The sequence below is a fragment of the Ranitomeya variabilis genome, chromosome 4 (assembly GCF_051348905.1).
Source record: "Ranitomeya variabilis isolate aRanVar5 chromosome 4, aRanVar5.hap1, whole genome shotgun sequence".
In the NCBI taxonomy this organism is placed as follows: Eukaryota; Metazoa; Chordata; class Amphibia; order Anura; family Dendrobatidae; genus Ranitomeya; species Ranitomeya variabilis.
The window spans coordinates 461952200-461968551 of NC_135235.1; the positions used below are offsets into that span (position 1 = coordinate 461952200).

Sequence of the window (16352 nt, forward strand, 5' to 3'; positions counted from 1 at the left end):
CCCCCGTCACACTAAGCGAGGTCGCTAGCGAGATCGCTGCTGAGTCACAAGTTTTGTGACGCAACAGCGACCTCAGTAGCGATCTCGCTATGTTTGACACGTAGCAGCGACCAGGCCCCTGCTGTGGGATCGCTGGTCGTGTCGGAATGGCCTGGACCTTTTTTTGATCGTTGAGGTCCCGCTGACATTGCTGAATCGGTGTGTGTGACACGGATTCAGCGATGTCTTCACTGGTAACCAGGGTAAACAACGGGTTACTAAGCGCAGGGCCGCGCTTAGTAACCCGATGTTTACCCTGGTTACCATCGTAAATGTAAAAAAAAACAAACACTACATACTCACATTCCGGTGTCCGTCAGGTCCCTTGCCGTCTGCTTCCCGCACTGACTGACTGCCGGCCGTAAAGTGAAAGCACAGCACAGCAGTGACGTCACCGCTCTGCTGTTAGGGCCGGCGCTCAGTCAGTGCAGGAAGCGGACGCCGGGGGACGCGAAGGTGAGTATGTACTGTTTGTATTTTTACATTTTACACTGGTAACCAGGGTAAACATCGGGTTACTAAGCGCGGCCCTGCGCTTAGCAACCCGATGTTTACCCTGGTTACCCGGGGACCTTGGCATCGTTGGTCGCTGGAGAGCGGTCTGTGTGACAGCTCCCCAGCGACTAAACAGCGACGCTGCAGCGATCGGCATCGTTGTCTGTATCGCTGCAGCGTCGCTAAGTGTGACGGGGCCTTAAACCTGCTAAATCTGCAGGGGGTTGAATACTACTTGTAGGCACTGTATAACAGCAGGAGACGCTGGGACATATACATCACAGCAGCAGACGAAGGGGTATATACATCACAGCAGGAGACGCTGGGGCACATAATTCACAGTAGGAGAGGCTGGGCCATCACAGGAAATGCTGGGGCATATACATAGCAGCAGGAGACGCTGGCGCATATACAACATAGTAGGAGACACTGGGACATATACATCACAGAAGGGAGACACAAGGGCATATAAATTCACACCAGAGAGACGCTAGAACATATGCATCAGCAATGAGACGCTGGGGTATATCACAGCTTGAAATGCTGGGGCTGCTGTCGGTGGGATTGAAACACAGAGCACGCTGGCACTGGTCAGGATGTAGGCCTTCATTGCATGGGCCACAGTGTTCAGTAGTGAATGCTGCGTGCCCATGTTTGCTGTGTAATCGAGATTTCCCGAGCACGCTCGGGTGTCCTCCGAGTATTTGTAAGTACTCGGAGAATTAGTTTTCATTGCCTCAGCTGAATGATTTACATCTGTTAGCCAACGTAAGTACATGTGGGGATTCCCTAGCAACCAGGCAACCCCCACATGTACTTATGGTGGCTAGTAGCTGTAAATCATTCAGCTGCGGCACTGAAAACTAAATCTCCGAGTACTTACAAATATTCGGAGGACACCCGAGCATGCTCGGGAAATCTTGAGTACAGAGTATATTCGCTCATCTCTAATAGAGACTGCTTGTGACAAAATCTCCTTACTTATGTAACTGGCCATATGACAAAATTACTAAAGTTATTGAGAATGAATAGGATTTTAAGAAATTGTAAAGTTGCTTGTTTTTACAAACACTACAATTTTAACCACATAAGAGCTTGAATAACCCATTTAAGGGGGTCTGAAAATGGCTTTACATACATAATCATTTTTTGGGCCAGAATGTGGTGATCATTAATCAGTTATACAATTTAGCAACCAAGCCATATTGGTAAATTTTGAGAAATGCAGAGTCTAATGTAAATACACAAAGTGGTATTAGTGTTTGTGTCTCCTCCTATGTTGTTGTCAATCAATCACATAAATGATGGTGTCACAAATATTTTCTGGATATTTTTATGGTTTACAAAGTTTTTATTTGAGATCTCTTTGACAAACAATTGCACATGTATAAGGACACACATACAGAGGCTATGTTCTCCGGAAATGGTAAAGTGCAGAAAAGTACAATTACATAGCGCAAAACAGACAAAGTATTAAAGTGTCTAGAATAGAACATATGGCAAAATGAAATATGCAGGACCGGGGGAGGAGGTTGCGGACTTGAATAGAGGGTTTTAAGAAGGTGAAATGCCACTCGACAATCAGGTGGAAAGAGAGGGGGGCCTCTGAAGTGAGACCATGGGAACCATTTGGGGTAGAAAGCAGATGTCGTCTTCTGCCTTTATCTCATCCGTGCACATAAAACAAACCTTAGCACATCGCCCTTATTTGGGATGGGGTCGATTTCCACTAGCTAGGTATAATTTCCCCCATACCAAGTACCGTATCTAAAAAAACTGTTTCTGAACTTAAAGCTTGGGCCTGGAATTGCTGAGAATGTACCCCTTTTTTTCAACGCTTGGCCACCAATGTATTTATAAGGTGCAGGCTCCTTCTCAAGGCTGCTACAGATTTCTTCCTCTGCACAATAAGGATGTATTTATACAGATTCTAAATTTATGCCACTGGTGAATCCAGCTAAAAATCCGCATGTCTTGTGTGAAAATTTTATGCGGATTTTAGCCCAAGAGAGGACAACATAAAGGCGCTACAGTAATTGGGTCCCTTTAAAACTTTGCATGGCACTGTAAAATAAAGCCTAAAACTCACCAACCAATCTTGCCCTCCTTACTTCCCTAAGCTACCAGGTATGTAATTACCCTCCTTACTTCCCTAAGCTACCATGGATGTAATTACCCCCCCCACACTGCCCTAAGCTACTAGGAATGTAATTACCCTCCTTCCCTAAGCTACCAGGGATGTAATTACCCCCCCCCCACACACTGCCCTAAGCTACTAGGAATGTAATTACCCTCCTTACTTCCCTAAGCTACCAGGGATGTAATTATCCCCCTCATTGCCCTAAGCTACTAGGAATGTAATTACCCTCCTTACTTCCCTAAGCTACCATGGATGTAATTACCCCCCTCACTGCCCTAAGCTACTAGAAATGTAATTACCCTCCTTACTTCCCTAAGCTACCAGGGATGTAATTAGCCCCCTCACTGCCCTAAACTACTAGGAATGTAATTACCCTCCTTCCCTAAGCTACCAGGGATGTAATTACCCTCCTCACTTCCCTAAGCTACCATGGATGTAATTACCCCCCTCACAACCCTAAGCTACTAGGAATGTAATTACCTTCCTTACTTCCCTAAGCTACCAGGTATGAAATTACCCTCCTTACTTCCCTAAGCTACCAGGGATGTAATTAGCCCCCTCACTGCCCTAAACTACTAGGAATGTAATTACCCTTCTTACTTCCCTAAGCTACCAGGGATGTCATTACCCCCTCACTGTCCTAAGCTACTAGGAATGTAATTACCCTCCTTACTTCCCTAAGCTACCAGGGATGTCATTACCCCCTCACTGTCCTAAGCTACTAGGAATGTAATTACCCTCCTTACTTCCCTAAGCTACCAGGGATGTCATTACCCCCTCACTGTCCTAAGCTACTAGGAATGTAATTACCCTCCTTACTTCCCTAAGCTACCAGGGATGTAATTACCCTCCTTACTTCCCTAAGTTACCAGGGATGTAATGAGCCCCTCACTGCCCTAAGCTACCAGGGATGTAATTAGGCCCCTCACCGCCCTAAGCTACTAGGAATGTAATTACCCTCCTCACTGCCCTAAGTTACCAGGGATGTAATGACCCCCTCACTGCCCTAAGCTACCAGGGATGTAATTAACCCCCTCACTGCCCAATGCAACAAGGGATATAATGAGCCCCCCTCACTGCCCTAAGCTACCAGGGATGTAATTAGCCCCTTCACTGCCACTGGTCTAGGCCTCCTGGGATGTAAACTTATCCTATTCATTGCTGTATGCCAACAGGGATGCCGAGAGTAACACATCTAAATGAGCTATCCCACTAGGGATATAGACTTTCACTGCCCTAGACCAGCAGGGATGCATGTATAAGCCCATTCAATGCCTTAGGCCAACCACAAATGCAACCAATAAGCCTCTTCAGTGCCCTAGGCCACCAGGGAAGCAAGTTTGGCCTATTAGCTCCCCTAGGCTAATAGGGATGCAGACATTAGCCAATTAACTACCCTAGACCACCAAAAATGCAGGCAGTAACCAATTTCACTGCTTTGAGCCACCAGGGCTCCAAGCATTAATCCAGTTCCCTGCAATAGGTCACTGTGATGCAGCCATTAACCTACACCACTGCCTTTGACTAACAAGGATACAAGCATTGGCCCATTCACTGGAATTGGACAATGCGAATGCGAACATTAACCCCCTTCAGACTTTGCACATTTTCCTCCCAAGAACACAAGTAATGCAAGACACCTATTCACTGCCTTAAGCCACCAGTGAGGCAGCAATGTGTCATTCATTGCATTAGGCCAGCAGGGATTCAAAGATGACCTCCTTCAGTGAGTAAAAGTACCAGTGATATAGATTTAGCCCATTCATTGCCCTAGGCCAGCAGGGATTCAAAGATGACCTCCTTCAGTGAGTAAAAGTACCAGTGATATAGACTTAGCCCATTTATTGCCCTAGGCCAGCAGGAATTCAAAGATGACCTCCTTCAGTGAGTAAAAGTACCAGTGATATAGATTTAGCCCATTCATTGCCCTAGGCCAGCAGGGATTCAAAGATGACCTCCTTCAGTGAGTAAAAGTACCAGTGATATAGACTTAGCCCATTTATTGCCCTAGGCCAGCAGGAATTCAAAGATGACCTCCTTCAGTGAGTAAAAGTACCAGTGATATAGATTTAGCCCATTCATTGCCCTAGGCCAGCAGGGATTCAAAGATGACCTCCTTCAGTGAGTAAAAGTACCAGTGATATAGATTTAGCCCATTCATTGCCCTAGGCCAGCAGGGATTCAAAGATGACCTCCTTCAGTGAGTAAAAGTACCAGTGATATAGACTTAGCCCATTCATTGCCCTAGGCCAGCAGGAATTCAAAGATTACCTCCTTCAGTGAGTAAAAGTACCAGTGATATAGACTTAGGGTACCGTCACACATTGAAATTTCCATCGCTACGACGTTACGATTCATGACGTTCTAGCGATATCGTTACGATATCGCTGTGTCTGACACGCTACTGCGATCAGACACCCTGCTGAGAATCGTACGTCGTAGCAGATCGTTTGGAACTTTCTTTCGTCGCTTGATCACCCGCTGACATCGCTGGATCGTTGTGTGTGACAGCGATCCAGCGATGTCTTCGCTTGTAACCAGGGTAAACATCGGGTAACTAAGCGCAGGGCCGCGCTTAGTAACCCGATGTTTACCCTGGTTACAAGCGTAAACGTAAAAAAACAAACCGTACATACTCACCCGTCGGTGTCCTTCAGGTCCCTTGCCGTCTGCTTCCTGCTCTGAGTGCCGGCCGGAAAGTGAGAGCAGAGCGCAGCGGTGCTGCACGAATCGTGCCGTCGCAGCGATGAAAATTTCAATGTGTGACGGTACCCTTAGCCCATTCATTGCCCTAGGCCAGCAGGGATTCAAAGATGACCTCCTTCAGTGAGTAAAAGTACCAGTGATATAGACTTAGCCCATTCATTGCCCTAGGCCAGCAGGAATTCAAAGATGACCTCCTTCAGTGAGTAAAAGTACCAGTGATATAGACTTAGCCCATTCATTGCCCTAGGCCAGCAGGGATTCAAATATTACCTCCTTCAGTGAGTAAAAGCACCAGGGATATAGACGTAGCCCAATCATTGCTCTAGGCCAGCAGGGATTCAAAGATGACCCCCTCCAGTGAGTAAAAGTACCAGGGATATAGACTAAAGGTACCGTCACATTAAGCGACGCTGCAGCGATAACGACAACGATGCCGATCGCTGCAGCGTCGCTGTTTGATCGCTGGAGAGCTGTCACACAGACCGCTCTCCAGCGATCAACGATGCCGAGGTCCCCTGGTAACCAGGGTAAACATCGGGTAACTAAGCGCAGGGCCGCGCTTAGTAACCCGATGTTTACCCTGGTTACCAGCGTAAAATGTAAAAAAAACAAACAGCACATACTTACATTCACGTCCCCCTGCGTCCACTTCCTGACTGACTGAGCGCCGTACAGTGAGAGCAGAGCGGTGACGTCACCGCTGTGCTGCTTTCACTTTCACTTTGCGGCGCTGAGTCAGAGGAGGAAGCAGACTGCAGGGGACGCAATGTGAGTATGTGCTGTTTGTTTTTTTTACATTTTACGCTGGTAACCAGGGTAAACATCGGGTTACTAAGCGCGGCCCCGCGCTTAGTTACCCGATGTTTACCCTGGTTACCAGTGTAAAATATCGCTGGTATCGTTGCATTTGGTGTCAAACACAACGATACACAGCGATCAAACGACCAAATAAAGTTCTGGACTTTATTCAGCGACCAGCGACATCACAGCAGGATCCTGATCGCTGCTGCGTGTCAAACTAAACGATATCGCTAGCGAGGACGCTGCAACGTCACGGATCGCTAGCGATATCGTTATAAAGTCGTTTAGTGTGACGGTACCTTTAGCCCATTCATTGCCCTAGGCCAGCAGGGATTCAAACATGACCTCCTCCAGTGAGTGAAAGCACCAGGGATGCATTAGCTGAATTAAGGGGATAGGCTATCATGGATTCAAACATTAGTCCATTTGCTGCCCTAAGCTAGTCCACAACACACTTTATCTCACAGAGGAGACCCCATATTGCATGGGCTGCTCCAATTTTTAAAGCCTTTGTATGCTATAGTTCTATAGAGCTTGTAGAAATCCTGCACTCTGTATAAAACTCTTTAGCGAGACACTTTGTGGCACTGCAAATGGCAGAATATGGCTAATTAGTAGAGCGCTCTAGGTTAAAAGGAACATTACATACCAGTAAAATGAATATAAACTCCCATACATCCCAGCAGATTATTCTCTTAATGCTCGCGTCTGCAGAGTGATCCAGATAGTAACACATATAAAAGGAACTGACGCAATTCCTTGATATATTATTCATAATGAACCTTTTTACTATAATCAGAGGATGTTTCCTATTAGCACAGACAAATGTAGGAGGTGACTTGGACTGGCAGTCGTGAATCAGTTCAGCCTTCTTCGACACAGAAGTGGTTAATGAGGACCATTAAAAAGATAGACTGAGAAAATCCGTTCCTTCCAGTAAGTGCTTAATTAATTATGGACGTCCCTGAGGAAGACTGCATGCATGATTATATTGTTCACTCCAATTGAAAAAACAAAGGTCTAAGGCGGTGAATATATACAGATGTATACACCATTGCCATTAATTTACTATGATTATTGATTATCCTCACAATGTAGAATCAGATATGTGCCCCAAATGTCACATGAAAGCTGACTTCTTCACTCCTTATATCATTTCTGGAAATTATCCGCAGGATGAGTAGATATAACAATGCCGGCACTGTCCACAGTCCTAACCGGCCATGGGGGCTGCCAACATCTTGGGAGTCCACACCATATCACAAGGTAGTTTTATGAATGAGTAGACCAGAACCCCAACATCTGCCGAACTGATCTGATGACACCTGAGAACCAATGTATCCATCATGCAGCCTAATTTCCGTAATTTTGTAGTCACATGTTTTTGGGTGCCAGGTCCAGCTGTTTTTAAGAACTCAAGGATAGCTGTTCGTTACGAAACCATACATAAAGGACGAGTCAGTGATTGCCTTTGAGCACAACAGCCCCTGCTAGAAATATCCTCCCCAGCCAGTATTTCATTGTCTGAACCCTCATCTAGGTCACAGGCTGAGCTCATCTCTGCCCAAGCCTCTTCGGTGGCCTCTACCGTCCATATAGGAATGCTGACCTTCATCTGCATGTCATGGAGCATCCTTTCCACATGCTCAATCTGACCGGCCAGATCCGGGGAGCAGGGTCTGTCGACTCTTTGTGGGTTCTCCCGTACCCTGCTGTTACTGGGAGACTTTATGTTCCTGGCTCTGTAAGCAACTTCTGATGTTTTACCAATAACCCCTGTGTTGACCAGTCTTTTTCGTCTACCATGCAAAGGAAAGAGTTGGCAAAGGTGGTGTGCTTTACACAGATCCTGCTGGAAGAGCTCTAGGGTAGAGAGGAATAGTACCCAGGTCCGCTCTAGCTCTACTCTGTCTTCCTGGGTCACCTCTTGCTCATTCAACAGGTCCATCAATGTGTTCATCAGATCTATTGGAAAATATATAAAGAGATTAGATTAGCTCTTCAACAACATATCTTACCATATGACCAGTGCAGAGAAATTGTCCTTCTGCCATCCATATTGCTCTACATTTCTCACAAAAGCACACAAGACTGTAAGACACTGTATCTCCCCACCTCATTGTAGATTGTAAGCTCTCACGAGCAGGGTCGTCTTAGTTGCTTTATTACTGTATTGTTAACGTTGTTACCTATGACTTTTGTGTTTGAAACTGTTAAACTGTAAAGCCCTGCAGAATATGTTGGCGCTGTATAAATAAAGATTATTATTATTATTATTATTATTATTATTATTATTAAGACATGAGAAGAAGACAAAAGCTAATATGTAGGTTACGTGCACACTGTATTCACACACTTATCTGGAAGTATATGCTGGGAGCTTTTTCTAACATATAATTACGTTACCAAAGGCCCCCATTAACCAGACGGAAGCTACAAGTGTGTTTTTTTGGCCTCAGTCTGGCCGATATGTGTCGATATGCCACTTAATAAAATGCATGGGAGAGCACAAGGCAAACTGCTGTGTCCTACACAGAGGGTCATCCGAGAGAAAAATAGCTCTTGTCACTGGCTCTCTCACTTCATGTATCTGATTCGTCCGAAGGATGGGAAAAGAAGTCAGTGCTGACTGGCCGCAGGGATCGCGTGACATAATATCACCAATCTCCAGGAGAGCCAGTGTAAATAGCGCTGACACAACGCCGACACCAGAGGTGAGTATTAGTGTAATTATTTTACAAAGGGAAACATAGTGATTGACAAAAGGTTGTCTGAGTAGTGGAGAATCCCTTTATAGAGGACCTGTCACTTGCACACAAAAATTTAGATAAATACCTTGTAAAGAAAAATCCTTTGCGCCCCTTATTCTGCCATTCTCTTCCAACTTGCGCTGCGTCACTATTTTTGGAGCGCAACATGTGAAATCTCTGCTTGCAAAGCATCTGGGCGTTTCTTTACATTTCTCCCTTACGCTATATCACAGCTCAATCGGATCAAATTGTCCCCAACATCAGATTCATTAACCAAAATAATAAATATTACTCAAAACGGCAGTCAATGCGCACGCTCGGATTCCCTGCACTTAGCCTTCCCGATATGCTCTCCGGGTAAACACACGTGATCCCTGTTGCTTCGCAGCGGTGGATGGCGTGCGTTCCATTGAGTGCGGACGGAAGTGCTTTTACGTAGTGCAGCGATATCTGCGCATGCGCCGCATCGTCTGACGTCAGGTAATACATATAATTTGATTGGTCCATCGGCTTATTTATACCGACACACACGCGTCAGCAAACCACGCCCCCTGAAGAAGATCGGCGAAACGCGCGTTGAGGCGGCAGGCGGGGATCCATTACTGAACATCTATATTCTATGTAAGTTTTACTATTTATGATGTGTCAGCTATTTTTGCACTTGCGCACCTATGACTCACATAAGTAGTACGCACTATTGCACTTTATTGTTTGCTTATATATGTAGCGTTATCCCTCTATCTTCAGACCTGACTGATTAATTACATATACTCTTATGGGAGATGTTGCTCTTGCTGCAATTAGCTATATTGGTTGTGACAAAATGCTCTAGGACCCCTGATGGGACCCATGTTATCAATGTACGGCTATACAATATAAGTTACCTAATATCGCTATCCTTATATAGATATAATCTTTTATCCCCTACAATCCTGCTATTAGTGTCACTCTGTATTTTAATTTTTATCATTTTTGATTAAATAAACTTTGTTAGAATTTTAATATAAATACTCTTTGACTCTCCTTTGGTATTAAGTTACGAAGGGGGTTATATGTGGTTGTATCACAGCTCAGCAGAGTTTGAGACTGCTAGACCAGCTGCCGAGCTGTGATTGGCAGCATCTGAGAAATAGGGCGGTGAAAGCGCACACCCCCCAGGGAAAACTCTGAAAAAATACACAGTTGCTCTGTTAGAAGAGATTTCAGATACTGCGCTCCAAAAGCAGCAAATGTGAATATTTCTGCAATAGAGCAACCAAGCACAAAAACGTAAAAAAAAGTGTCAGAATCAGGGGAGCTCAGTGATTTTTACAAAGTACACAATTTTTGTAAGCGACAGGTCTTCTTTAAAAAATAAGTATGGTTTTACGTAGTGTTACTTGTGTTTGAAGTCTACAGCCTATCAAATTCTAATTTACATGCAGAGGATGACTTGCGGGCTACCACCGCCATGTTATCTATGTAGACAATGGAGGCTATGACTGATGGAGCTTAGGTAGCATCTACATCTTCTGATTTATTACTACTTTCTAATATTGTTTCCAGGCTCCATTACTTTATCTATGCATCTAGCCATTTTCTGTCTACAAAGTATCTGTCCACCCACTCCCTCTGAATCATGCTTTGTTGCTCAGGATTCATGTACGATTATTCTACATACATTAGATCTGCACACATAAGCCAGCGCACATACTCTTATACTGCAGATGAAGCTCCAAACCGTGGTCCTGACAGTTGTGTCTGTGGTCAAAAAAATGATCAGTTCTGGACAATGAACGTTAAAGTCTTGTCTGATAATACAGCCCAGTTAATGCCCGTCATTAAGGTCAGACACTAAGGGCAATAGAGTAAGGAGCATGGGGGCAATAAATAGCGGACCTCTACTGATCTACATGCATTCTGAAAATAATGTAGCAGATAAAAAAGCTAGAAACAAAAGCCGATCTGGAGAAAGCTTATAGTCATCAAGGCGTCCTCTGGACATAATGTGTTATAGATTTTGTATTTGTTTTATCTCTCATGTTGTGCCAAAACATAAGATTTGTTTGTTACTGCTTTTTTGTACTGTGACCAGATTATTGGAACCTTGTCTTTTGCTGCCCCCCAATATTCTTAGCAGTATCTTGTCCTTACCCCCAGTGATCACAGCAGGTTCTTGGCCTTCCTTCTTCACATTAATTACAGTACTGCCTCAGCCCCAGTTCCCACATGATAGTCTCCAAATACTAAAGCTCCCTGCCCACCCATGTGCACAGCAGCGTTATTAGATGTGTGATGCCTAGAACTAGGCGGGGAAGCTCCAGAACATGTGCTGTACAGGAGGGTGCTTTCAATGACATTTTACCACTATACATTTTCCAGTTGACAAATTTACAAAGGCTTGGGAAGGAAACCCAGTCTGCAGGCTCCATTTCTATAGATTTGTCTGTATAGCCTGGTAACCCACAGGGCATCCATTACACAGGGCCAACATACTGGTCAATACAGTGAAGGTACGTAAAGATTATGGGCAGATTCATTCATCATTTGCTATTTTTTAAGTCACTTTTTCTTTTTACTCTTGTCCTATTCGCTGACATTTTTTACACCAAAATCATCAAAAATGTTCTTTATTTCTGTCATTAAGCTGGAATATGTTTGCTGCAAATTTTGTGACTTTTCAAAAATTCACAGATGACGAATTGCGCAAAGAATATCGTTAAACTCTAAACTCGGTCCACAATGATGCACATTTAAAAAAAACCGAACACATAAAAAAGTGACTTTAAAAGGCGCAAATGGAAAGATGAACATGCTGCAAACCAAAAAAAGGTGCAAAACAATAAAAATGCAATAATACTGGTGAAATTGCGACCAATAATGAATTGGGCCCCATATGATAGCAGTAATGCGGGTCAGAAAATGGCAGCTCACAGACAGGACTGACCCAACACTGCACCGTAGTCTGCATCTGGATATAAAACGCAGGATATAAACCCCCAAACTGAGGCCAGAGGGCCATGTAAGGGGTGCTCTGTGCATTCCATTTCTGAATAGTGGCACTGTATGAGAAAAAGCTGTTTGTGCAATTTTCTAATCCTCCGTCTAAATTTCCTGGTGTCTCCCTGGTTCTGAAAAGGATTTCGATAAATCTGAAATAACTACTAAAATGTTTGCTTTGGGAATATACATATCCAATAAGGCCAAAGCCTCCGGATACCATTAGTAATAACAAGCCGGAAGATCCTGCCCGGCAGCCGTCATTATACTGATATTTCTGGGCGGATGGATGGAAGTAAAATCATTGTAATAGTGGGATAAGCATCACCAGTGGGCATTCACCAAAGACGTATTATTCCCTTGAGCGTCGGCAATGACTTGATTCTTTCTAGGTGTTCTTGTTGGCACCGAGCTTGATAGGTTAGTGGAGTAGGTAAACTGATGTATCGGTCCCCAAAAAAAAGTTGTAACATAAACATATATTTTAATATATATATATATATATATATATATATATATATATATATATATATATATATATATATATATATATATATATATATATATATATATATATATATATATATATACACACAGCAGCACATGTGCATGAATCTAGGCCATGTGAAAACACAGAAAAATTTATTCAGTATAGATTATACTTCTCAAAAATATTTTTTCACAGATTTTTTCAAAAAACATTTTCATAAAGCTTGCAGTAATAGATGAACTGAAGGTTCTTAGCGCATAAATTTGCCAATTCATCTGTGCCCATAAACCACAGAAAGGTGACCTCCCTCTGATGGGTCCTACTCTACCGTACATGCCACTTTTGGCCCACCAGCCTACAATTATGGACAGAACATGTCACTCTAGGGCTAAGCCTGCATGTGTTCACATTAGGAGTGCTGGTTGTTTTTTTTTTCTCTCTATATATATTTATAAGGACACACATATATGTATACATATATATTTAAATTACAATTAGATCCCTGATCTGAGAATGTATATAGAAGAGTTATACAGTATATATGTAGGAATGTATGTGTGCAGATGAGTGGTTTCCCATACATATGCCTTGGTGGTGCCTCACCACAGTGTATATGTAGGAATGTATGTGTGCAGATGAGTGTTTTCCCATACATATGCCTTGGTGGTGCCGCACCACAGTGTATATGTAGGAATGTGTGTGTGCAGATGAGTGTTTTCCCATACATATGCCTTGGTGGTGCCTCACCACAGTGTATATGTAGGAATGTATGTGTGCAGATGAGTGTTTTCCCATACATATGCCTTGGTGGTGCCTCACCACAGTATATATGTAGGAATGTATGTGTGCAGATGAGTGTTTTCCCATACATATGCCTTGGTGGTGCCTCACCACAGTGTATATGTAGGAATGTATGTGTGCAGATGAGTGTTTTCCCATACATATGCCTTGGTGGTGCCTCACCACAGTATATATGTAGGAATGTATGTGTGCAGATGAGTGTTTTCCCATACATATGCCTTGGTGGTGCCTCACCACAGTGTATATGTAGGAATGTATGTGTGCAGATGAGTGTTTTCCCATACATATGCCTTGGTGGTGCCTCACCACAGTATATATGTAGGAATGTATGTGTGCAGATGAGTGTTTTCCCATACATATGCCTTGGTGGTGCCTCACCACAATACAAGCTTTAGCTGAGACTTAAAGGTCTATTCTGGTCTAAGTAAATTATCATCTCTCCACTGTATAGGGAATAACTGTTAAATCAGTGTGGGTCGCACCGAGACCCCCATGGATTAGCCCTGGTCTTGCCTCTGCCTGCACGACTCAGGGGTGCATATAACCTACCACTCCGTTATCTTCACATCTTAGCATTATACTTTGGATTGGTGGAGCACATTCATGACTAGTTGCTCAATACAACTCCTCTGCTGGGGCCCCCACCCATCACCAGAACTGGGGGCTGCTGTCCCCCATTCTCCTCTGGTCACAAATGAAGAGAGGTGATGCTTATAAGGGGAGTGATTCAGAAAATAAAAGTGGCGGGTGCTTACCATGCCCTAACCTAATGTGGTGGCTCCATAGTTGAGCCCTACATGCTAGGTGTCTGCCACTGTCCTGGTTTCCCCACTACCACACTCACCAGTGCTTAGTTCAAAGGCTTTCTTCCTGCTCTCCTCCAGCTCCTCTCGCAGCCGAGGACAGTCCGACGTCCCCCCAACACACATCACCAGCTGCCGGTAACAGGCTGTCACCTTATTTAAGGAGTTATGAACCTTCTTGCAGTCTGCAACCGTGCCATGCCCGCCGGTCTCCGTTGTGTGCCCACGTATTCCCCGCAGTGTTAATGTTCTGGAGATAGGGTGCAAGTGAGGGGGTGCCGGGCTGGCACCATCCTGGACTGACATGCTTAATTTGTATCTTTCCTGGCATAGGGGGCACCTGGCAAACAAAACAAGAAAGAAATCAAATTGTTATGCCATTAATACAGACGATCAGCCAATCTCTCCAGCCACATTACAGAATTCCTGGCATTTCCAGAAGCCATTGGCGTGGACGAGAACGATGCAGCTATAGACAGCAGCTGCTTTTCACACAACCCATCACTCCGCAGGAATCAATAATGTGCCAGCACATAATGAGGATGACGATCGGGGGCGACTCGCAGGCAGCTTGTTGACATCTCTCATTGATGGGTTTACTATATTTACAGGGCAGTGACATAAACGCTGCTAATCTGCCTACTGACCTCGTCCTTACCTCCTGCCATACACCGGAGAAAACACCACACTTCATTGCATGCATAATATTAGATGGCATTTGTGCCATACTACCCAGTGGGATGGCATTATGAGCCATTTCCTAAATGAATAACATTGTCAGGACTAATCACTCTACAAACGGAAGCGATCCAGTGCTAAAGTCTGTCATAATGCCCGTCTGCGTGCCATGTCTGCCCATGAGAGGACTCCATTCATAGAATCCTGACTGCATGCAGAGGATGGCAGGACAATTGCTTATAAATGATAAATGTATGATTGCTGGCATCAGAGACCATAGAAGTGAATGGAGCAGTGGTCACACAGGGACTATTGATCCAGTCACGCATACCCCCTCTTCTAACAACATACTCTTATTATACTCTAATTAATCAGTTTTCACAAGTAGGGGAAACTCAAAAGTGGCAGAATGGGGTCACATCAGCAGTAGGTGCCCAGATCTCTGCAAACCCCATCAGATGAATGGCACAGTGACAAAAACAACACTACATTAGGTAATTGCCCATTATCTCAGTGATGGGGGCCTGAGAAGTGGAGGCTCCTTACCGGTCACTCCCTAGTGTTAAATAGCCATGAAGGAAAAAGCTGAGTGACCACGCTAACAGGGACGAAGGACGTCCAGAAAAGAGGACTCGGCGCCACAATTTTTGGACCAGGTGGATCCCAGTGGTCAGACTAGCAGTATTCAGGGCAAAATATAGTGACATTATAGCCAACGCTAGCTGGCACATGAGCCCACATAACATCAGGCACTGGCCACCTCCATGTCACCCATCCGAATACTGACACTGGCCACCTCCATGTCACCCATCTGAGTCCTGGCACTGGCCACCTCCATGTTATCCATCCGAGCAGTGGCACCAGTCACCTCCATGTCACCCATCCGAGCACTGGCACCAGTCACCTCCATGTCACCCATCCGAGCACTAACCACCTCCATGTCACCCATCTGAGTCCAGGCACTGGCCACCTCCATGTCACCCATCCGAGCATTGGCACTGTGGCCACTTCCACGTCACCAAATCGAGCACTGGCCACCTCCATGTCTCCCAATCGAGCACTGGCCACCTCCATGTCACCCAACCGAGCACTGGCCACTTCCATGTCACCCAACCGAGCACTGGCCACTTCCATGTCATCTATCCGAGCACTGGCCACCTCCATTCCATGTCACCCATCCAAGCACTCTCACTGGCCACCTCCATGTCACCCATCTGAGTCCTGGCACTGGCCATCTCTATGTCACCCATCCGAGCACTGGCACTGTGGCCACCTCAATGTCACCCAATCGAGGACTGGCCACCTCCATGTCACCCATCCGAGCACTGGCACTGGCCACCTCCATGTCACCCATCCGAGCACTGGCACTGTGGCCACCTCCATGTCACCCAATCGAGCACTGGCCACCTCCATGTCACCCATCCGAGCACTGGCACTGGCCACCTCCATGTCACCCATCCGAGCACTGGCCACCTCCATGTCACCCATCCGAGCACTGGCCACCTCCATGTCACCCATCTGAGCACTGGCCACATACACGTCACCCATCCGAGCACTGGCACTGTGGCCACCTCCCTGTCACCCATCCGCGCACTGGCACTGTGGCCACCTCCCTGTCAACCATCCGAGCACTGGCAATCTCCATGTCACCCATCTGAGCACTGGCACTG

The 16352-nt window shown here is 45.2% G+C and overlaps 1 protein-coding gene across 6 annotated transcripts in view; it reads right to left on the reverse strand.

Moving 5' to 3' along the window:
- Positions 1-2856: 2856 nt before the first annotated feature.
- The window catches only part of LOC143765223 (regulator of G-protein signaling 9-binding protein-like), a 28015-nt gene continuing 14519 nt past the window's right edge, over positions 2857-16352 (reverse strand). For 2 of the 6 annotated variants that reach the window (XR_013213345.1, XR_013213346.1), the window contains exons 2-5: positions 14046-14344; positions 6527-8146; positions 5493-5571; positions 2860-4945 (exon numbers count right to left, since the gene is read on the reverse strand). Coding sequence is in view for 1 of the 6 variants with exons in the window: in XM_077251673.1 (XP_077107788.1) it covers positions 7614-8146; positions 14046-14344 (832 nt within the window). In the remaining 5 variants the exon portion in view is untranslated. Of the gene's footprint in view, positions 4946-5492; positions 5572-6482; positions 8147-14045; positions 14345-16352 lie in introns of those variants that run through there. The other 4 variants (XR_013213343.1, XR_013213342.1, XR_013213344.1 and 1 more) reach the window with 4 other exon arrangements.